The following is a 24,964-nucleotide window of genomic DNA, read 5'->3' as shown; positions in this document are numbered from 1 at the left end:
TTTGAATGAACAAGAGCCAACAGCTCACCCATGCGTGTCATACCAGAATTTTTATGTGTATTATGTGTTTGTCTGCCATATAACAATGGTCACAAGACTCAAAGTACTTATAGTAAAGGGGTGGAAGATATTGCAAATGGGTAAGTATTTTCATTCCTTTCAAGGACAGGTGCCCAAGGCGACGATGCCAAAAAGTTACATGTGGAACTGCATCTACTACTAAAATATGGTCAACTGACCCAAAATCAAGCAAGGGGTAGAGAGTATTGAACTTAGCGCCACATGCAACAGCAAGCTTTCCACATGTAATCTTTCATGAGAAATCACTAAAAGAAACTACATAACTTGCATCATCCAGGTTGCCATTAGAGATAAGGCTCTTCGTGAGAGCAGATACATGATGTATATGATGAAGAGTAAACATGCAACTTGAACCAAACTACAGCTAGACATCACCAATACCAACTATCTCTAATGCCAGGTCATTACCCAAACAGACAGATCCAATTGTACTGCGAAAGGAGTAAAACCTCCCTCTACGAGGGGTCACATGAAAGGAAGCCTCTGAATCTATGAGCCAACATTGAGTATACCCTAACAAAGCATTAGTCAACTGTGAAGTATCAAGAGAAGAAGTTGCAAGTATGAAATCATCATTAGAATCAGTTTGCACAACATTAATCTCTTAAATCTTAACATTGAACTTGCTAGGGACAATGTTGTGATCATCATTTTTATCCAGTACTTTACCCTTGCTATTTTCTTTGTGTATTTTATGGCAGTGTGGCCGAATATGCCCCACTTTCCCACACTAATGACAAGTCAATGAGGACTTACAACCACGAGACTTACCTACAAGACTGTCCACGTGACTAAGAGTGAGACTGGTGAGAGTCTCTCCCACAACAGTCATTACAACTCCTATTATTATTACCTCTAACTATCAAAGCATGAGAGGTGTGGGAAGCATCAACTTTTTTTTTTGTTAACCTCTCTAGTCAAGATTGCACCCTCTATATCTTGCAATTGGAACCCATCAGTAGATATGTTGGCACACATAGCAGCACGAAAGGTATCCCATGATTCAGGCAGTGTAACTAAGAGGAACAAGGGAAGAAGAGTGCCCTTGAATTTGATCCCTTGCGAAGACAAATGATTGATAATGGAATGAAACTCATTTAAGTGAGCTGACATAAAAGTGCCCTCCTTTATGCAAAGGTCCATGAGTTGCTTTAGCCAATGCATTTGAGAAACAGGGCGTTGCTTATCATAGACATTGTGAATCTTTTCCCATGATTCCTATGCGAACTGCCCATTAGAGACAACATTACAGAACACTTGCTTAGAGGGGGATAATACGTTAGCGGACTTACATAGCTCATATAATTCAGTCCAATCCTTTGCATCAATAAGTTTGGGCTTAATACCGTTATGTTTCAAAGGCCTAATCTGCATTTTTTGCACTAAAACTTACCAGATTTGGGCCTTCCAGTAGCTGTAGTTGGTGGCATCCAACTTATCAATATTAAAGATAGCACTATCACTCGAGCCACCAGCCATAATGAAGGCAAACAAGTGCACAAACTATCAAAGCAGGCTGCTGTAATTACTACAAACAGCCCTAAAACCACTACAAGGGGTACTGACCAAGTAACGAACTGTCCATAAACTCAATGTAAAGAACTGTCAAATGAAGGTGACTACTCGCATAAACAGTGCAGTAAACTGCAATTACAGCATGCTGAAGATGAAGTACATCAGTAAGAAATCAATGCGAAAGAGGGGCAATCATTGATATAAAACAAATTGCGATTGCCAGGGAATAGCTCCAACTAGCAGTGAGTGAAGATGCGTTTGGCACCGAGAATTGTCAAAGGATTAGTGTGTCAGATTGAGATATATCTCATAGGCATAACCATCATGCATAGAGTGGGTCTCACGGGTAATAGAAGAGACTAACTAGAGGCACAACGGAGTGAGCAATGTAACAGAAGCGCAATACATAACCAATCAAGATGCATACATCACTAACAACATCGTGATAGAGATAGCTGCCATCCCAAAAGTAATGTCATATCAGCCCATAAGCATCAATTGTGTACATAAAGCATGACAAGAGCATGTACATGTCACCAAGTCCCACGGTCTCATTGTAAGACCCTCAAGCTCAATTGCGTAACCAAATGCTCAATGTGACATCCAAATGTCAAGTGGCAGCTCCCATTGGAACAAAGTCAAATGTTAAATGAGCAAACAAAGCTCAAAACATCATGTGGAAGGCATCCATACATCCAAGATCCAAGTAGCATATATTTGGGAGCATCCGATCCAAGTAACTAAAGCGCTTATTGGAGCATCAAACAATCATACATAACAATGAATGACAACCAATGTCAAGACTCAAAGCTCCAATCTTAGCTCAAAGGCAAGCCAGGAGCATAACCAAGCATGTAACATGAACCATAAGCATCGGTACATCACCTTGAATAAAGGGTAAGCACCCGAGAGCAATAGGCATATGCTTTCACTGATAAAATAGCATTCAGCTCTGCTTATTACAGTAGTAAAAAACCTCTGTAAAATTGAGCAAAATAGTGTTCAAATTAGTCCCATAGCATTCCAATACATTGGCATAACATCCCTAGATGATCCGACATCAAATAGACATCCCGAGAAGTGTAAGTGATCTCTAGACATGAATGAAGTGCTATCCTGAATTGTATGACAGAAAATTGTCACGAATTGTGAATCAATGGCTGATCCGAAGAGCTCCAATTGATGCCCAATACTGAATACAAGTGCGAGGAGGTGTTGCCAATGATCACCAGGGATGCCAAGAGTTCTAGGAGTTTGTTAAGAGGTTGGAGGAGTGATTGATCCCCCAAACAGGCGCAATCATGTGGGCCCTTGCTGAAGGGGTTGCCTTAGGTGCTGGCCTCAATAGGCCTTGTGGCAATGCTCAATGTACTCTACCAAGGCCCTGGATCAGGCCTCAAGAAGGGGGAAGAAGCCAGGAAGAAGGTAGAGCTCAATGCATACCTCGGGGTGAAAAATCCATGGCTTCCATTAAAACAGTGAATTAAAGCTTTCCTTTACAAGCTTAAGCAATGTCGGTTGAGCTCCTCAATGCCGATGCAATGGCTTTGATACCGGTTGAAGGGAGTGAGTGGAAGCAATGTCGGTTGAGCTTCTCAATGCTGATGCAATGGCTTTGATATTAGTTGAAGGGAGTGGCTCTAATACCAGTTGAAGGGAGTGAGCCCTAAAGTGGAAGCATAGAGCAGAAGCAAGAGCTATGGTGGAAGGAGCAAGAGCAAGAGAGAGAGAGACAGAAGATGTGGGAACTCCAACAGTCACAATGTGTGACCGGCCTTTCCTTTATTCAAATGTCACTAAAAGAATAAAGAATGAAGTGACAGTGATGAGCACCCGCCACATGTAGTGTACAGGTGTGTGGATACTGTTAGTGTAACTAATATATAGGTGGCTAGGCACAGACCCCTTTACCCCCGACAATTATTTGTGCTGCAATTGCTAGTCTTTTAAGGGTGTTACAAGTGGATTTGGAAGCAAATACATGATATCAACCTGGTCTGCCAAGAGGCAAGTTTGACCAAAATGCCTCATCATCGATTCGATTGTAGCTGTGAATACACCAGGTTGCGCTGTAAAATGTAACAGCTGTCTGCTGCTTTGACTTGTGATATCACAGCTCTTGCTACTTATATCGGAGAATGCAGCATTGCAGCTTCCTACTGCCGGCTCCTACTGCCTTGAATTGTAGAAACATGATTCCTAGCTGCCTCACATGATGAAAACACAGCTGTTTGTTGCTTTGTGCTGATAGACATCAACTGCCTTAGCTGCTATGTGCGGGCAGACAGCCTCTTGCTGCCTAGCATGACTGACTTGCAGGCTGCTGCTGCTGCTTTGGATAGTGAAATGCACTGTTGTGCTATTGACACCTTGATGAATGCAGCCTGTTGCTGGAGCGGTTTCACCAAGGCAAGCATCACATGTGCAATGAAGGATCAAAAGAGCATCTAATAACAAGTGCCTAATCTGCTCATATGTGCAACTGAACTATGTTGTTGTGGCTTGCCTGATCCTTTGCATTAGATGTGCACTCCTTGATTGACATGCTTGAATTCTTCTTTTTCTCAGTGGCAAAAGCAATTGTTGTTGAGCATTTAACTTAAAGGCTTGCATTTGCACAAAATTATCATGCATTTTGGCCTAAACTTACTCTACAGAAATGGTGCCAAAAAGTTTTATTTTGTGAAAAAGGCATTTTTTAATTTAGTAGGACAAATGCCCAAAAATCTCTTGTACAGCTTGAGATGTGGGCATCCATCTTGCTCATTTTGGATCACTCCTCTCTCACTCTTCCTGCTGCCCTCTTCTCATCAGTCACTTTCTCACACTCTTGCTCTCGATGCCCCTAGGAAGAGCTGCTGCCCACATCTGGAGGTGCCACTGTGCTGCCCAACTGCCACCCTGCCGCTGTTGAGGTTGCGGTGAGCCAGTTGGACTGCTACCCTATCTTGGAGGAGCCATTATGAGCTTGCTCAGCTTGCTGCCCTGCTGTCAGCTATGCCATCATTGCCTGAAACTATTGCAGTTTGTGCTTTCAGGTCTGTTACCTGTTTTTTGCTGCGTATAGATGCATATTGCTGACATCAATGTTTTCATCATCATATTTACTGATTCATGGAGCTGCTTCGTAGAATTTGATCTTGCGTTTTTACTACCTAGGGGACTGCATTCTGCTTCCTCCATTGCTGTCCATGTCATCCCTTTTGTTGGCTAGAGTCTCCACTGACATCATGTTATCGGAGGATGACACTTTATTCTTTTCATCCTTCATCAGCTGGGACAACCAATGTAATTGAGAAATGTTTCACTCTCGAAATGTTGCATTTTAGCATGCAACATCACACTCTTAGGTAGGTCCTAAGTGAAGTGTAACATGAATTAACAAAATAACACATTTAAAATACATATACTTAGTAGGTTTTTAAAAATATATTTAAAATGTAACATGAGACAATAGAAAAACACATTTATAATTCATATATCCAGTAGGTTTTTAATAGCAACCCTTTTTACCTTGGAGTGAAACAGAGGCGAAATGTTGCATATTGGAATGTTTCATCATCGAAATGTGTTTCACATTTCGTACTTCGTGAAATGTGTTTTATGGAGACAACTTAGTTATCTTGTTATCTTCTCCTTTCTAAGTGCTGCTGTCTGTTTGCGCACTAGAGCTTCGGGATAGTTCTATCACCTTGAGCCACTTTGGTGTTAGCAACTCCTAGGCTCTCCTTAGTTTGTTGCTCCGGTCCTAGAGAGATATTCATTGCTTGTGTTTGGTCATTGGTGTACACGCTTTGTTGTCTCTATTGCAAATCCAAATGTTTCTTTCTTAGCATAGCATATGTCATGAGGACATGTATTTTTGAAATCTCATGTAACATGTGTATTAAGTTTTAGCCACATGGTTAAGTAAATGTTGCACATGTGAGATGTAACTAGGATTAGAGTAAATTTACGAGCTTGGGACTCGAGGAAATCACGGGATGTCAAAGGGAAAAGTTGCTATAAGTTGTGCCGCAGAGGTACTTGGTGGTAGTTGGTGCTAGTTGTTGGCCTAGGTAATTCATTTGGTCATAAGTGTCATTTGGTGACATTAGAGAAGTGGCGTTTAATGGTACCTAACACCAATTTGATGGTCAAAGATGACGCTGAGACACTCAGGAATGGAAGCTGCCTAGCCAAATTAAATATTAGCCAGTCATATTATTTTTCAAGGCATCGAAATAATTATTAGGTTAATTTTCAGTATTTAGAGACTGAAAATAATATTTAATTATGAATAATGTTGGAAAAACCATTTGGGAAGATTGCTACTTCTAAAAAATGCCTATGCAAGATTGAAAAACATCTGTAGAGGCTGGAGAGAGGCATTTTTAGTATATTTAGCGTGCAAGAGAGAGGGAGGGGATACTGCTGGTTTGATTTTGCAACCATTGGAGGACCTTCTGAGATTGCCAGGTGCAGAAGAAGACTAATCAACAGCAGGTGACAACATCTTTAGGTTGTTGAGATAGGGCAACATCAGTAAATGACTGATTTTCTTCACTTCTTTGCATCTACAGGCTGTTGAGACAAGGCAGTAGCAGTAAATGATAGATTTTTTTTAGTTCTTTGCGAATAAAGACTGAATTTTCTCTCTCCTAAGCATTCTCTTATATCTTCCGACCTTTGTACAGCCTTGCTCTAAAGATTACAACATTGAGATTACTAGAGGTTGAGAAATTTCAGATTTCTTTGCTGTAAACCCTAATCTGCCTTGCAGAAATCAGGGTTTAGCAGCAACCTTGGGAAGCGTGCCAGAAATTGGAAGCTCTAAGACTTGGATTCAACAGGACTGAAGATGCTTTTAGTCAAATTTAGGTGGAGAGACCAATAAATCAATGAATTTGGGGCATTTTCCATCTCCATCAAAGTGGGTGAAGGCCAATTGACTGCTTGAATCAAGGAGCAAATCAGATTGAAGACTTGTTGGTCAATTTTGGGTAGCAAGGGGAGTTAGAATATTGAAAGGGATTGGGAGAATCCCATTGTACGTCAACTTCTTCTTCAATTAATTTAAATTTAAATAAATATTGAAAGGAATGAAGAAAATTCAATGCATGACCTTGAACAAGGCTCAGACCATATACAACAAGCTGAAAATGTTGCTGTTGGACAAGATGCACAGCCTTCAGGGCATAAGGAGGCTGATGACCAACAAAGTGAAGAGAAATTTGATGACCAATTCAAGAATCGGATGAGGATAGCAGCAAATCTCTTTGTTGAATAATCGGCAAAGAATCCTCAATTTATTTGATTTTTGAACGCTCCAAAGGACAATGACGGCAAGAAGAAGAAGACGATGTCTTTTACACCTTCAGGACAATATGATGCACTGAAGATAATGCCAAACCCTTCATTTGAAGCTTCCAAAGATGCTGATGAAGTAAAATAGTTGGTACCTACAGGGCAAGGAATGCAAATGCAAGGCCATCGTGGAAGTGCCAAGCCAATGGATTTTGGACAGTTGGGCATGCATGCTATGATGGGGCAGCCATGATATTTTGGTGGAAGATAAATTTTTCATGCTATGGTTGGACAAAAACCACATACGGGAATGTATGACACAAATCCCTATGGTATGCAGCAACCAATGCATGGTGTGCAAGGCCCAGTGTATTCGGGTATGACTAGAAATATGCAAAACCCTATGTATGGCAGTGTTGGCTTGATGCCTGGGGTACAAAGTAGCACGTTTGGTACTGTATCTGCACCCACGAATGCTTATGGGCCTCAAGGAATGGATGTTGGTCATGCAAATGCTCCATTTGACGTTGGTTTTGATGTAAATTCAGCAAATGCACCCTTTTTGCAGCAGCTAATGTATGACAACTTGACACCCAAAGGGCAGCAAAAGACTAAAATGAGGATGGAAAAGCAGGGAAGTTTGAGCCCTTCAGTGGTGTACAAGATTGATTTTCATTCAGCAGTTTGATGCAGCCTATTCAGGGGGGAACTTCATGGAGTTCTCAAAGTTTTGAAAGGCAGCCACTTTCTTGAAAGGAAATGCATTACAGTGGTGGTCCACTGTTTTGATGCAAGGGAGAGCATCGTCAACGTGGGTACAATTCAAGTAAATGTTTGCATGGAATTGGTTGACAAGTATCTTTCAAGTGGACATCATGATAGCTTGGAATAAGCTGGATGCTAAAGATAGGCTGAAAGCTTTGACTTTCATTCAACAGTTTGATGCAGTCTATTTAGAGGCAAACTTCACAAAGTCCTCGAAGATTTGAAAGACAACCACTTTCTTGAAAGGGAATGCATGACAGTGGTGGTTTACTCTTTTGATGCAAGGTAGAGCACCATCAATGTGGGTACAATTCAAGCAAATGTTTGCATCGAATTGGTTGACAAGTACCTTTGAGGTGGACATCATGATAGCTTGGAATAAGCTGGATGCTAAAGAATGTTGTGGCGGATGCAGCCACGTAAGCCACAAATTTTAGGCGTGAGTATGGTTTATCACACTGAGTTGAATGTCATGAAACAACAATATATTGTTGATTTAGACTTTACTAATATTTATGATCAACTTTGCAATGGCCAAAGGCACAAACACTTTGTGCTAAGAGATGAATTTGTGATGATGCATGGACAATTGTGTGCCACAAAGCAGTTAAGGCCTAGAGTTATCCCTGGAAGTCATGCTCTTATATATGCGGGACACAAAGGTATTGGTGCCACGATGAAGGCAGTGGAGCATTTTTTTATTGGCCAGCTTTGAGTCATGATGTAGAATAGTTTGTTAAGATATGCATCGTATGCTAGAAGGTAGAGCATGATAGACAAAAGATGCTAGGTTTGTTGCAGCCCTTGTCTATTCCAGATAGGCCTTGGCAGAGCATTGCAATGGACTTTATTTTTGGGCTTCGTAAGAAACCTATAGGGAATGATGAGATATGAACTATTATTTATAGGTTTAGCAAACAAGCCCATTTCATTCCGGTGAGAGAAAATGAAGGCTAATCATATGGCATGATTGTTTTTACAGCACATCTTTAAGTATCATGGTATGCCAAAGTCGATTATTAGTGATCGAGACCCTCAGATAATCAATTTATTTTTGAAGGGGTTGTTTGAGAATATGGGTACCACATTGAAATTCTCATCATCCTTTCATCTGCAGATAGATAATGGATGGAAAAGGATAACTTGGTAGACCATCCTCAGTTGTTGTGGCTTTACCTAGATGTCTTTCAGTTAAGAACCTACTTTAGTTCGGGCTTCGTCAGGTTCAACAGAGTAAGGGTCTGGAGTATTGCATAATGAACAAGGGGAAGGTAGCACTTCCACTCTTCCAGTTATGGACAGCTCTCATATATACTGGATCTCGGATGTATTCAACATGCATCCAAGGTATTGCGCTGTCAATATGTTTGCCATGAGGTCACTACTTAGTGTACTAGTCATTGTGAGATGTATGCAGATGAGTATGAGTTTCACGTGGGCATTGGAACTATACTTTTGTATCAACTTATGATTAATTTGGCATGAATTTTGCCTCAATTTTGGGACAAAATTTTTGATCAATTTCAGCCTAGTTTTTGATTAGCTGGAGAATCATTTATGGTCACTTTTGGTATTAGTTTTGCATTAGTTTTTGCATTGATTACTGGTCAATTTTTGCAATGAGTTTGTGATTAGTTTGGGGTCACATTTGCAGCAGTTTGTGATCAGTTCTCAGGTTAGCAAATGATTAGAATATGCTTAGTTTTCAATGGTTTACATTAGGTTTCATGGACAACAACATATGCTATGATGCCATTGATGTTTTAGCTATGGTTTATGCTTGGTTACGCTATGCTATGGTTTGGTTTTGCCAGATGAGTTGAGCTTATGAGAAATAGACATGTCACATGATAATCAAGTAATGTTTTTAAGATTCTTTGTGAGTCTTATGTTATGTTATGATTAGTTGGCAATTTTCAGCATGTATTGGGCATATGGAATGGTTGAGCAACAGTGCACAATGTTGTGTTAATAATAATGTGTAGTGGAAATTCCAATCTATTATTTTGCTTTTGATGCATCTGGTAGTGCAGTCGAGGACGATTGCAAGGATTTTAAGAGGAGGACTGTCACAAGGACATGTATTTTTGAAACCTCACTTAACTTGTGGATTAATTTTCATAAGTATCAGTTGGTGACACTAGAGAAGTGGCGCTTAATGGTACCTAATGCCAATCTGATGGTCAGAGATGATGCAGAGACACTCGGGAATGAAAGTTGCCTAGCCAATCTAATTATTGGCCAGTTATATTATTTTTCAGGACACTAAAATAATTGTTAGATTAATTTTTACGTACTTAAAGACTAAAAATTAATATTTAATTATGGATAAAGCTGAAAAAACCATTTGAAAATGTTGCCACCTGTTAAAAATGCCCATTCAAGACTAAAAAACGTCTTTAGAGGTTGGAGAGAGGCATTTTTAGTGTATTGAGGCTGCAAGAGAGAGAGAGGGGATGTTGCTGGTTTAATTTGCAACCATTGGAGAATCTCTTGAGGCAGCTAGGGATAGGAGAAGACCAATCAATAGTAGGTGACAACATCTACAAGTTGTTGAGACAGGGCAATAGTAGTAAATGATTGATTTTCTTCAGTTCTTTGCATCTACAAGCTGTTGAGACATGGAAGCAGTAGTAAATGACATATTTTCTTCAGTTTTTCACGAAGAAATTCTGAAGTTGCTGTCACCTGGTGGTGATAATTTTTGTAGTTGCTTTCCTTATTTACTTGTATAAATATTTTATTTTTCTTTTTTTTTAGTTGCTGTTGCTTTTTACCTCTAGAGTTCTCTTGGATTAAGCCGGGATCTTTGCATGGCCAAAAGAGGTAGCCATTGACTCAAATTGGACTAATGGTTTGTTTGAGCCATGGGACCAGTTCCATATTGAATGGGCACTGAAGAAAAGAATGCCAGTGGTTTGGGACTATGTGCTTAGCCACTAGAGATGGTGCAAGACAATGAGCCTGGCCAAGACAGAAGATACACATGTGAGAATGCTCACGGAATAAAAGTCATTGTAATTGAGTCACATTACACTTTTTGATGTGGTTGCAATCATAAAAGTTTCTTAGAACAACTTGAGGAATGCAAGGATCACAATCCCTAAAATTTAGGGAGTTACTATTTTTGGACCCTAGAATCTGTTCGCATCATTATCTTCATTTTTGCACGAGGATTAATTCTCTACTGTGCCTAGGTCAAATTTTACACCAATCATGGAGAATTTTAGATCGGAAGGTTTAAACGGGAAAATTGTTACATGTATGCCATGTGACAAATTCCCAAAAGATAGAGATAGAGCATTTTAAAAAAATACAATAGACATGAGGAGTAGGTGTGAGAATGAAGTTTTGAGGAGCTGAGGATAGACTGTTGCAAGTTAATCAGCTATGGAGAGTACTTCTTTGTCTTTGACTCATGTACGGAGGTAGAGCTTGCTCCCTTTGGTCAACTCTCTCTCTATTCGTAGAGGAAATGCTCTGTATGATGGGCTGATTCCATCGAAGGTATAGTTCTGTGTTTTTTTTGCACTTTTGCTGAGACAAGAGCCTCACTGGCCAGTTTCAGGAGTAGCTGTTGGCTTCTCCAATACAAAAACTAAAGAAAGTGATTACCATGCCACACAGGAATAAGTTGCCTGATAAATACTTCAATCTAGTACATTATCTCGCTATCTAGATTGCCGACCTTCTACGAGTTTGAGTGTCAGTTCTTGCATTACATGAGGCTGCACGATTAAGTCCACAAGAAGTTCTCCACACACATCCATTCAGAGAGGCAAGGGTTGGCGGTCTCTTCTTCAGGAGGAAAAATCAACAATGGCAATAACTCGTAAGATGTAAAGGCAAGCCAAAACAAGGGTGACACCACTTTCTTCGATGGAACCAAAGAAACACGACCCCTTTGGCAATAAATTCCTGAGAAAAATAGGTTTTGTACACAATATCAGAGGTTGGTAGGCCATGTGGACAAGGAGTGTTGTACCAAGGCCCAAGGTCTTTCTCCTAGAAAACCACAACAAACTGTTGTGATTGCCTCGACTCTAGTTGGCCAGTCCAGTGGGGCTACGCCTCTCATTGCTACATCGTCTATTCCATTTGCCCCAATGGCTACTAGACATATGACATATAGATAGTCTCAATAGCCTATCTCCTTTACTACTCTTGAAGGATTGACTGATTGGTTTTCTAGCAATTCACCTATTGCACTTTACGCATCCATTCCTAGGACATCTAGTGCACCTTCTAAGACCACTTTCCCACCATGTCATATGCGATGGTGGCCATACACTTAGCCTTACTCTTTTTAGACTTTTGTTGCATACTTGCATATTCATTGTATTGCACTTAGCTTTGCTTTCTTTTATTTTCAGTTTTGTTTTTTGGAGCATCACACTATTTACATTTGTGCTTGCAGAATTTGATCTCTTTTTCAAGGTTTTGTATTTCAGTGTAGGGCTAACATGCAGGCTTGCACCAGTCCTTTTTGAGTTGGAGATAAGAGATGCACGCCGTTTCTTTCATGGTTTCATTTGGGCAAGTGAACAATTTTTCCATGAGAGACATTGTTCAAGCGATACCTATTGCACAAGTATTCTTCAACATGTAACATACTATGCTTCCCCTTGTGTAGAGCCCCATTGGACGGATCCTAAGTTGTATCCACCAACGGATTAGACCAACATTCTTCTTCACATGATACTTTATCGTCTTTCCGTTGTCATTGACATCCTCGAGTGGTTGGGTAAGCTTGTACTGTTTTGTGATGTGTTGGATGTATCATTGCTACTCCTATCTTTTGGGTCATTGTTACTTTATTGGCCACCATCCCTAAAATTCACCTTTCCCGTTTTGTGATGTGTTGGATGTCCATCCCTACTTCCATCGTTTGGGTCATTGTTACTTAATTGGGCACCACCCCTTAAATTCACTTTCGACTAAAAAAAAGATCTGTCTTTGTAGGGCTTGGTAGGCCAGTGGGTAACCTACAAGCGCCCTTTGTCCAATGCCTTATCCTCTTTGGGGTGACTACTTGGACTCCCTTGGTAAGATAACCATTGCCTTTGTAGTCTTGGTAGGCCATTAGGTAGCTGACGCGCACCCCTTGATAGGCCAGTGGATAACCTACAAGCACCCTTTGTCCAATGCCTTATTCTCTTTGGGGTGACTACTTGGATTCCCTTGGTAAAATAACCATTTGGCATTGCCTCTGTAGTCTTGGTAGGCCACTAGGCAGTTGACGTGCACCCCTTGTTTGATGCCCTGGCTGCTTTGGGGTAAACATTACAAGCCTTTCTTTTTAGGCTCAGTTTTGGGCCTAAGAGGGGGTGTTGAGTTAAAACACTCTTTACATCTGATTAGCATATTTAAACAGTCCCAAAACACACTTAATTAATGAAAAACACAAATTTGGTATGTGGTTTAAGAGAGTTTCAGTGGTCTTCCAAAACCCTAATTTTTTGGGGCACCCTTCAACATCTATAAATAGACAAGCTACCTACCATTCAACCTTATCCTTTTGTGCAAGTTTCTTACTCTATCGTGAAGATTTTAGCCATTAGCCACCTACCATTTGCTGTCCAGCCATCATCGACTATTATAGCCCATCATTATCCAACCCTAGATGGCTTGTTCTCAGCCATTACCTTGCTGTTTGGAGGTCTCCATCTGCTACATCATTATAGCACTTGATTAGTCAGTGTTTTCAGCATTCGGTGCTAGGCGACAGGTTGTTGCCATCTCTCCTATTAGTCCATTGCTGCAGTACTCGCGTTTTTGTTGTCTAGGAGGGCGTCTACATTAGCAAACACCTCTCCTATTGTCCTCTCAATTCCTTGACACTCTGGTGATTAGTGTTTGGTGTTTCCTGTACTCACACTTCGACTGGTGGTTATTGCACTTGGGATCTGTCTCCAATGGACGTCACTCTTTGACACTGCATGGCTTTGCCCTTCGGCATTTTGTACATCGTACATTCATTTATAACATTCATTCGCTTTTGAGTTTCTTGTCTCTGTGTTTGTCTCTGTGTCTGAGCCTTAAGTTTTTGTGTTTTGCATTTAGGGTTTGAGTTTTGCTCGTCTTTGTCTGAGTCTTTGTGTTTTAGTCTTGGTCTTACATGTTGTGTTTCCTTGATGCAAACCCTAGCATATCTTCACACCCATACCACCCTTGATGAGATAAAGGCGTATCTCCTAGCCATAGAGCCAAAGGCTCCCCCCTAAGCTTGGGAGCTAGCAACACTCTAGGTCACGACTACATCCCAAGGGTCGGCATCCCATACCACTAGCCCACACCATCTTGGTGTATGCATGCATTGGTCAACAAGCCAAGAGTCCAAGAGTGGTGATCACACAATGGATGTGCACGATAGGGCCTTGAGTCCTATAAATAGGATTCAATTGCCCTAAACCATGGCTTGGTGGCTCAGCTTTGAGTCCTATAAATAGGATTCAGCTACCTATAAATTCAAATTGTAATGTTCTCCAGTGGGGGTGAATGGCAATGGAGAGGATGGAGAAAAGAGAGAAGAATATATCAAAGAGTGACAAGTGTTAGAAGGAATGAATGTGTGGGATGATGAATGGGTGAAGTCAGTGCTGTATTTATAGGCACAGGCGATCCCAAGTGGCACTCTTTGAAGTCTCTTGGGTGGCGCCTTTACTCTCAGGACGTGCCGAGTAGGGTTGTCTTTGTACGTAGTACGAACTGATCCGTACGGTACGGTATAGTATGTATTAGTACGAAAAAATAGGCACTTTTTGGCCACTGTCCTTCAAGCCTACAACTTTCTTTTTTTCTCTCATGTTTTTTTCTTTCTTCTTATTTTTCTCCCTCAAGCTTCTCTCTCTCCCAAGCTTCTCACACCCTCTTATTCTTCGCCTCTCTCTCTCTCTCGCCTCTTCCTCTCTCAACTAAAGTTGCACTAGTATCACGTACGAAAGGTTTCATACTATACCATACTTAAGGTACCGTACCTTACATATTAGTATCATAAGATACCGACTTAACGAATACATCTTTTCCCATTCGAATTGCACTTTGGGATGAGCTAAATGCTCCTTATATTAATATGATTCCCCCATGACATTAGGTTATTTGAGATTCAAACAATTTCTCTCAACCTTCTCTCTCTCAAGCCCACACTTCTCTTATTTATATGATCATTCATGTATGATGTATCCACTCCCATCTATGTAGTTGTCAGTTGTAGGTAGCAGTAGTGCACGTTGCACATGCAGCATGAGGTTTTGGCATTTTACCCTCAAGTATTCATCTTATTTACTCTAATAGCATTGCTATTTTGACTTGAAATATTTATTTTATTATCTTTAGTCCAAAATAATCAAGCTTTTTTTTCGTACTAATATCGTAGTGTACCTTGTAAAATCTTAAGGTACCATTTAGTACCGTATTTTATCGTACCGTACCTTTCGTACTTGATAACTATGGTGCCGAGAAAGCCTTTTTGGGGTTGTAAGTGGACACCAAAAATAGGAATGGAGGGGGGAAAACATACTGAATGACTAGGTTTCTCAACACAGCCTTTGTCAAGGTGACCAAAACTATAATAATAAGGTCCCATCAGAGTGACCTTGTCAATTGTGAGAGTCTGATGCCCAATGTGGAATGAGGCCAATCACAAAGTTGAGCACAGGAGGGGGGGTGTTCAATCTTGTGTGAAGACCTCTGTCTCCTTGCAGGGTGTTCAATCTTGTGTGAAGACCTATGTCTCCTTGCACCCTCCATTGCCCTAACTGAGGGAAGCTGCTCTTCAATGAGTATACACAGGCAGGGTTAACTTGGGTGCAACCTCAGGTTGTGCTTGGACTAGATACTTCCATTGCTTGTGCGTGAGGAGCAATCCTGTGCTGGGATCCTGCCAGCAAACCAGGAGGGTTGAAGGCCGCTGCAAGGGGGGAGCAGCGAGGTGGTGGTGATCCACCATTTGGGACAGCAGCAAGAAGGGTGGCACTGCAGAGGATGAGGTTGGCGGAGGGGGAGATGGACAGAAATGGTGGTGCAAGCGACATAATAGGCAGTGCCTGTCTAAGAGAGTGAAACGATGAGGGCAGTGGAGGGAGGATGGAGATGAGCTGGAGAATAAGGCATGAGGTGAGGAAGCATGTGTGATGGCAGGGAGAGTGGTGGCGCCACAGGGGGGCCCTGGCTGGGTTTTGGGGGGGGGGGCGCATTGTGCACTGGCTGGCAGGCTTCAGGTGACAAATGTTTGGCTCTTCAGTGCTTAATAAATTGACAATTAGGTTAATATTTTGGTGTTTATCACATAGCATAGATACCTCCCAGCCCCAGAGTTTTTATAGACCATTTGATGCATGATCAACGTGAAATGCCTAGATTTCTTGATTATAGGCCACTGTTCCATCCTACTGTTACACCCTGAGGGCCATGAGGCTGGAAACTTCTGTTATATCATTAGTGCCTTTTTGTTCTGTTTCAACTCATTTCATTATTAATCCCCTACAAGTTTTACTCCAGGTCTTATGTTGCAAGTGTTGACGATTCACATCTGTCACCTTAAAAGAGAGCAAGTGCTTATTTACTATTTCATGCATGCTCCACATATTTTGCTACTTTGTGAGACCAGATCTGGTTTGATTGTATGCAAGTTTCAGGTTGGCTTAGTTTCAAATGCTGTTCTTTCTGTTTCTATATTACAAATCGGAGACAAAATATGTGTTAAAATTTAAATTTCCTTCCTTTTTCAGTGGACACCTCCAAAGCTTACCGTGCCTCTTCTAAACTTGGTAGATGGCATCTTTCAATTGCAGCGCCGGGGTTGGATAAGGTTGGTAGGTGTCAGTGATTTATCATAAAAAGAAATCAATGTGACAGGAATTTTACATTATCAAAAGTTGATACCTGCTAATCAAAAAGCTTTTACCATTGTTATCAGACGGCAAGTATTCTGGATGGCCAAGCAAATATTGCAGCTGGGAATGGGCGATGCTGTGGATGACTGGCTCGTTACTCAGGTACAGTGGCTAAGGAAAGAAGATGTTGTGGCATCAGCCATCAGGTGGGCCAAAGAGGTACAAGTTCTAAACTCTGTTGTTGTCTGGATTTCTATGGAGCTACTTCATGTTCTTACATGCCTTATTTAACTGCAATGCCAACTCTATTGTGTGGTCATGTACAAGCTTCTTGATTGCTTGGTTTTATGTCATATTAGAATTCTTCTTATGCAGATTCTTTGGCCTGGAGGTGTCTTTATCACCAAGTCTAAAAAGGAAGATAACGTACCCCTGTCAGAAGCCTCTTTGAATAAAACAGCCAAGCAGTCACTGCAAAAAGGCCTGGATCAATCTGCACTGTTTGAGTCGCAACTAGAAGCTTCACGTTGTGCACGAGTAGTGCATGAAGTTCTGGTCGGTAAGGATTTTGACATTAATCCTGTAGAAAACAGAAATATTTGTTTTTCCTTCCAATGCTCCAAATCCTGCGAAGGATTTTATGAAGGGCACATAAGGGGTACTGAAATAAATTGATCCAAGATTATAATGCTTGTGCTTTGAAAAAAGGTCCAAAAAGGAGGTGTGAGTACTTCATGCACTTGTATTTGTGACATGTGTGCATGCTGCCATGCATAATTTCAAATTGTCATTGATTCCGAGCCTGTAAGGATCTCAAAAAGCTAGAAAAACTAGTATGCCATGCATAATTTCAAGTTGGCGCAGTTCCATATCTGTACGCATGCCATGCATAATGTTAAATTAGCATTGATTCCAAGCTGTATGCATTCCATGCATAATTTCAAATTGGCATTGAAAAACTAGTATACGTTTTTTGATTGGCCAGCCTACACCTGTCTGGAAGATGTAAGGGCACATGACTCTTGCAAAATGATAATGAAAATAGATATGTTCCAGTTAAGCTACACAAGGTTTGAGCCTTGAGGAGCATGCTGTTTTTTGTTACTAGGTTTTCTAGCCCTTGCATCTGTATCATATTTGACTGTGATTTGTTGCTCATTTGCAAGTAGATGGTGGACCTGCAGCTCTAGTTAGTTTGGTTGGCAAAAAACAATATACAAGGTGTGCAAAAGACATTTATTATTTTCTTCAGGTAATGTGCAGTTTCGTTAATTTTTTTATTTCAGGATGTTTAAGACTGTTGCATGCTAAAGGAAATGTATTCTAATTAATTGTCTTTTACATTGCAGTCAACAGTTTTCCTGAAACAGCTAATGTACAGTGTTTTAGAAACACTCCTAACTGCTACTTTTCCTGAGCTTTCCCGACTTATTCTTGATATAAGACGACAGGGACCTGGCCAAGTCGTGATTTGACTGATGCTGGCTGCTTCATCTGATCCAAAACTGCAACAAGATAACACTTACACTGTTCATATGGAGCGCAATGATGTGGGTAGTGAGCCACAACAATACTTATTTGTTGATTTCAGCATGGCGGGCATTTTACTGCAACCAATTCAATGACTGCCTTTCTTTGAACAATTCCCCAAGGTGGGGTCATTTGGACCACCTTGTGAAGAATGATTTCAAGTTGAAGCTCTAGTACTGGAATGGCCTCCTCTTTGTTTCACAAGCAGTTCTTCAAGTTGCCTGTCTATAAAATGTACTTTACTTCTTTGCACATGTGCCTTGTTACTCACAATGGAAGCCAACATTGGTGGTCCTCAGCAGTACCGTCATGTCAAAGTTGAAAGAATCATGCAGGCATATCTGTATATTAGGTCACTGAGCTCTCTCAGTCCAAGGTTTGTACATCTATGCTGTCCCAGAAATAACACAAGGCAACTTTGATTTGTATCCATGTCCAAGTTTGGAGTTGCAATGTAAATGGTTACATAGAGAGAATCGAAGGAACAACTATTTTGAAGCTGAATGGGTTTTAAAGAGACTTACGTAGCAGAATTTGTAGTGCTTGTAAGATGGGCCTCCTTTTCTTGTGAATTTGATTCGTCAATGCTACACTCTACCTTCCATTTCTTGGAACACCTCAGCCTTGCTAGTTGGCTAGTGAAATATTGCCTTTTTTTCTTCTGAAGTTCTTTGAAAGCTGTTAAGGTATGTGAGACTTCAAGTAGAGTGCATAATGTCTTACTAATGTAAAGGACATAGAAAAGGGAGGGATCTAGGGCAGGAGGGGGAGGTTAAAGGTCAAAAGAGTTGTGTGTGTAGGGCCTCATCTGACTCTAGTAGATGTGAGAAGATCCAGTGGTCTAGGTAGGGAGCTGTTGTGCCTTTAGAGTCTAACTGGACAGTAAATTGTGTGTGTGGATAGTGGGCGATGAGGTTGTTGGTCAACAAGCCTTCTTAAAATTGACATTTTTGGGGCTAGTGTTGGTTGTTATGCGAGAGAGCAACACTGCACCAATAAAATCTGTGATTGTGAATGCATTGATCATTGGCCAACTTCGTGGCCAGTGTTTCTCTTTGACAGCCTTGGGGAGGTATCAGTCATCTCTGCCAGAAAACACACATTTCAAGTTTGTTCTGCTTTTCTGATCTCTTGTTTGAGATCATTTTCCCCATCTCACACATGACCTGCTCATTATGGACCAACATCATATGGATACCACCCATTGCACATGATGTTTTTATTTAACATCCACACGTTATGCATGCCACCCGTTGCATTGATTGGCTTTCTTTTTTATTTTGTCTGTAACATGATAAGGATATCCTACATTAACATGATGTATCTACTGTTTGAATTCTCGTAGGTTATATTTTGCCTTTCAAGGACATCGGTAAAACTGTCCTTCCATCCCATGTAAAGACAAACTAGAGCCGGATTGATGGTTGTCATGATATACACAGCTGTACATGACATGGATCTGTCATTCAGGGATGAACATTTTGACAGAGATGAGGAAGCTGTGATCTATACAGCTGTACATGGAAGATTGCATTTGTCATTCAAGGATGAACTTTTGATGGGGATGAGGAGGCCATCTTTGTAGATTTGGTGGAAAGCTACCGACATTAAACTCCAGACACCATAATTTAGTGTTTATCACTAAACAAATCCACATTTGAGATTTCCGAATTTAATACCAGAAGGGGACATTCTTCTCTTGCGTGATTCCAGTGCCTACATCGCAGCATGTCTGATCACAATGGAGTCCTTGTCATTCCTCGTTGTAAGATCTGTTTTCAGTTTTGTTGTGAAATTTTTATACTCTTGAGCATAGTGATATGATCATTCCAGGGCTATTTACAAATAACAAATTGTCACACTTCAACAGAGAAGGCATCAATTCTAAGTGATAATTGGTTGAGGAACCAGAAATGTAAAAAGGGCAGCCATTTACATAGACCCTAAAAGCTCTGGGTACATCTCATGCTATTTGGACGGTAACTGATGGCAAGACCTCCATGGTATTGGTCAGGTGGAAAGATCCCTGTTTACAGAAGGCAATCTCTGTACTGCAGAGTGGTTGGACTAGTGTATTCCTTGTCTAGCTTGATGATGTTAGTGTCTAGCTCGATGTTTACATGAATCACCTTCCTGAGCTTTGTGCGGTTGAGATGAGAGGAGGGGTAAATCCATCGGGGGAAATAGATATGTTGACACGTGCATCTAGCATGACAAGTTCTAATATCAACTACCTCAATTGTGTGAATGCCCTTTGGATGTTGAAAGACCCTATCTAGAATGAGGCCTTAATCACCATTGGTGATGTTTTTAGCTTTGTTTATATACTTGTGAGTTATTTGGTGGCTTGTTTTAGGTCACAGAAACCCATTGTTGTTGATTCTTTATCAACTTCAATGTACCTCCTTAGTTGTTGTCTTCTCTCATCCACCTATGGAGTAAGTGTGAATCCCATGTATGTGTACCATATGTCAATGTTGAGTGACCAATGTCTTAAATAGCCATAGGTTCATTTGTAGTTATTGGAATGCACATGCACATGGTGTCTTATGCGCTCCTAGGATGACATCATATTGCCTAGCAAGCTTTGGCATGGAGAATTGTGCCTTGTAGAAGTAAAACCCAATTGATCATATGATGTGAGTGCTTCATTGGATCTCCTTTAAATTGTGCCTAGTAGTTTCAAAGCCACTCTAACAAGGTATTGAAGGCCATCAACTTGGTTTTCCCAAGATTCATAGCAAGGTCCTTCCTTACACATTTGTTCATAGCAATTGCATCTAGGTGCCATAGCAATTGCTTTTATGTAGGCAATATGAGGACAATGCCAAATGTATATAATGAAATGGATATTGAATTTTCTTATCAATGTGCACTTGGTCCTCCAAGATTGTCCATGTAACTTGGCACCTCGTCAATGTATTATGTACATAACAAAAAGAGTGGGTGGGTAATACACAATGTGCTAAAGTACTATACGGAACTTGAGATTGTTTTTTACAAAAAGTGAGCAATTATAGATGTCATACCTCATGAGGTGGTCTCCGATTGCCCATTTTACAATGAGAATCTGTGATGTAAAAGTACATCCCAAGTAACCATATAATGTGAGATGCTTCATTAGCTTTCTTTTACTTTTAAATCTTGCCATGTAGCTCCCATGACATTGCAAGGAGGTATTGGTTTTCCCAAGGTTGATAGTGAGGTCTTGCTTTAGTACATCAAGGTGTTAGCTTTGGTGTGTGTATCATAGGAATATTGCCGTATATACATAAAGAAGTGTGTATCAAACACTACCAGGTGCACTTTGTCTTCTAAGTTTGTATCTTTAATTTGACACCTCATCAATGTACAAGGTAGCAAAGTTTTGAGCGGGGAGACAATAGATCTTAGCACCACGTCAACCATGTGCCTTGATCTCCTTGGCGATGGCTCGTAATGTAAGCATTTGATGTAGTATCAATTATCCTTTACTTGTCTTCGACCCATTTCTCTTCACCAATTTAATTCTCCAAATATATTGACAAGGAGTGAACAAGTGTGATGGCCATTATATTACATGATTTTCATTAGATCCCTTGCCTTCAAGGTAGAATGGTGTTTGATGGCCAACTTGTCGGAAAGTCATCACATATGTCTTGACTAAACACATGGTAATAAGGGTGTCAAGATCTTGGTTGTGTCAAAAAGATACATTAATACCAAGGCAACATGGTTTTGTGCTTACATTCAAAGTTGGCATATACCACCATTTGTCTTTTGAAGTATGCAAGCATGTGGCTAGCTATTTTGAAAGCTTCACTAAACAAATTTGTGCTTGAAATTATGCAATGTATCTTCTTCATATACTATTCTATGGGGCCTATTTTTGGGGTGGGAATTAGCATTAGTGAAGTTCTAGGTTATACTATCCAAGCTTAAAAATTTGTTTATCTAGAATATAGTTTGAACTTTGCACATAAGCAACATGAAAAACATAATGCACAATCTGTAAGTACACTAATTTGTTTGTCATCTGGAATATAATTTGCACTTTGCATGAAAAACACAGGCATGAAATAGATTGTGCACTTTGAAGTGGGTTGGTAATATTAACATATGCTTGATTGCTTGGGCTTTCTACATTAGGGTAATAAACCACTATCATTAACATAGCTTGTTGTACTTCTTTTATGGCCTTGCTCCAACTTTCGAGATGATTGGATACTATTGACAATAACTTTGGCTTAGCTTCTGCTACTTTTAAGGCATGGCCTTATGAAAGTATGCATCACCTTTTGTAACAGATAGTCAACTTGTTCATTAGCACAATACTCTTGCTAAAGTTTAGTAGCTTTTATATCCTTCTAGATAGCATGAAGCTCTTCATCCATATGTTCATGCATCTCATTCCTAGTCTTACAATAAATAAGTGAAGCTTATGATACAATCTTCTCCACCCCTTTAAGGGGATCTTTGAATAGATTATTGAAAGAAAGACAAAATCTACAAGAGTGCCAAACAAAGGTCTAGTTCTTGGTCACAACGTGCTCTAACAATACTTGCAATCACTTGATTTACTCATTCTATTTGTCAACCATTAGCTTAAGGGTAGAAACTTGTATTTGAAAGTAATGAAAAAAAGAAAAAGAGGTAGAAGCCTATGAATAAAGTGTACTTGTGTTCCAAAGAAATAGTACTCTTTAACTAATCATTATCTAATTATTGTTTAGGCTCTATGCAAAGAAAGAAGCCCAAGGGAAAGTAGGAGAGTTATACTTGAAATCTAGATACTAATTTATGGATATAGCTTTTTGCAATGGCATCTTCTTTTAATTCATCAACATGAATTTGTAATGGTATGATTGATTATAATCCCATAGGTCCATTTGTGTGTTTGGTTCTCTTTCATGTTGTTTCCTTCTATGGTAAATTTGTTGACTTTAAAAAATTATGTTAAAGACATTTTAAGATCACATCCCTTTGCATTTGTCATATATATGGTCTACTTGTTATTTTGTTTCTCTCTTTTGCATTGCCTTGTTTGAAGCTCATCACTCTCAACTTTATTACCTACATCCCTCTATTTGAATGGTTCCTCTCTCACTTTGTGTGCGTGTGTAAATAAACAAACATGAGGCGTGCTAACATGTTCCATACGCTCATATCCCGTGCATCCTAAACTTTGTTTCTTCCATTTATACAAATTCTAAGTTAAAAGAATTTATATTGCTCTTAATATTTTCATGTTAATCAAAGATTTTCTAGTTCCTCACTTTTAGTGGAAAAGATAATCACCTCTCTCATGTTAGCCTAAGATTTGATACATTAAGTTGTGTTAAGAATCATAACGCCTTTGAACTTAATAAGCGATCTTGTTGTGTGTATTGTCAATATCATCCTTATATGTTGTAATTTTTTAAATCCATGTTGGCGGTTTTGTAGGTTGTGTGATATGAATGTCAATGTTGAGCTTTAAGTATATTGCTTTATGCTACCTATAGAGTCCTAGGGACTCTTGCAATGAGTAAGGAGACCTAAGGAGGAATCAAAATAGGGCTACTCTTTAAGAGAGTACTTTCCTATTTCTCATTTTAGGGAAATTGCTATCTCCGCTTTGACCCGAATGGGCTTTAGATTAGCTCTATTAGGTTTACACATATCTTAGTGGTCTCATTTTTCAAAGACTATGTCTATCACTTGATTTTGAGTTGTAATGACCACAACATATGACTATCAAGCTAACTTAATTGTTTATTGCATCCCTCTTTGATCTAGTGGTCCATAGGTCCTTATCTTTTGGTTATTTTTCATTGTTATGCCAACTTAATCAATCATTGCATCCATCTTTTGCAAATGGTTCATATGCCATTATCCCTTGATCTTTTTATGTAATTCTTGGCTTTAAGCCTACCTAAATACACATTTTTAATGGTCATTAGGGCCCAAAACCTTTTTTAATTTCCAAAATTCCCATAAAATTTGGGATTGAATTCATAAATAGTTCACTTTGGCTTATCATTTTGCAAAGAGAATTTAGAGAGCAAAAAAGCCTATTTAGCCTATTTAATTTTCCACCTCAAGAGAGAAAAATGAAAAAAAGCACCTAAAGGGCCCATTATGCTACCTCTTCAGATGTGGTAGTGGTTTTTAGACGAGTCACAACACGAAGGTAAAAAGCATTTGAGACCTTTTGCATGATAGATGTACATATGGAGTTTGTAATGAACATATAATAATGAAATAGAACAAAAAACAACATGATGAGAATATGAATCCTTTAGGAATAGCAAAATTGTGAGCTTGATATAAATAGTCACCAACATTTTTGATTTGTTGAGGGAAAAACATGGAGAATTCCAATGGTTTTGGATAATCAAGAACATAGGTTTGCAAGTTAAATTCCCTTGATGCTTGTAGTATGGATGCAAAAATATTGCTAAGCAAGTTAAAATCCCTTGATGCTTCTAGTATGCTGTTTGTAGATAGCTTTGACCCCTACTATATAATTATCACTCATTGTCAAGTTTTCTTTTTGAAACTTGTTAAGATTATTTGATAGATGTATGACCAATGCTAATACATTGCTAGCAAGTTGTGACTTTCTTATAGCTATGTAAGTTGCTAGAAAATGATGTTTATAAAATTAAAAATTTTAGGCTTCTACAAAGTTGTTGGGAGGCTATGTGATTGGCTAGAAACATATCTTCCTAGTTATTTGTGTTTATGGTCTTTTGGTTCCTTTTATGGTGTGATGGTCTCTACTACTTTTGTGCTGCAATGATGTTTCTATGGCACCTTTGTTTGTCATATTTGTCTATTTGGAAAGGAGGGTTAAAGAGTGATTTGTGCATTTTGGGAGCATTCACGAAATTATTGTGCTTTTGATGCTTCTTTGCATAACATAAAGGCATAATATGTTAAGTATTCCGACTTCTAGTTGATATTATTTTGCACATCCCATAGTGTTTTGG

At 39.7% G+C, this 24,964-nt stretch overlaps 1 protein-coding gene across 2 annotated transcripts in view; it reads left to right on the top strand.

The window, feature by feature from the left end:
• LOC148040383 (phox domain-containing protein) overlaps positions 1 to 19,742 on the top strand; it is a 53,315-nt gene extending 33,573 nt beyond the window's left edge. The window contains exons 12-17 of one of the 2 annotated variants that reach the window (XR_015694693.1): positions 16,377 to 16,456; positions 16,565 to 16,700; positions 16,857 to 17,040; positions 17,651 to 17,733; positions 17,831 to 18,387; positions 19,357 to 19,742. Coding sequence is in view for 1 of the 2 variants with exons in the window: in XM_087699048.1 (XP_087555174.1) it covers positions 16,377 to 16,456; positions 16,565 to 16,700; positions 16,857 to 17,040; positions 17,651 to 17,733; positions 17,831 to 17,956 (609 nt within the window). In the remaining variant the exon portion in view is untranslated. Of the gene's footprint in view, positions 1 to 16,376; positions 16,457 to 16,564; positions 16,701 to 16,856; positions 17,041 to 17,650; positions 17,734 to 17,830; positions 18,609 to 19,356 lie in introns of those variants that run through there. The other variant, XM_087699048.1, reaches the window with a different exon arrangement.
• Positions 19,743 to 24,964: the final 5,222 nt, after the last annotated feature.

This window comes from Lygodium microphyllum, chromosome 2, assembly GCF_053477565.2.
Source record: "Lygodium microphyllum isolate KBCC chromosome 2, Lygodium_microphyllum_v1.1.10, whole genome shotgun sequence".
In the NCBI taxonomy this organism is placed as follows: domain Eukaryota; kingdom Viridiplantae; phylum Streptophyta; class Polypodiopsida; order Schizaeales; family Lygodiaceae; genus Lygodium; species Lygodium microphyllum.
Note: the sequence above shows the minus strand (reverse complement) of the source record. Positions and strands in the feature narration are given on the sequence as shown.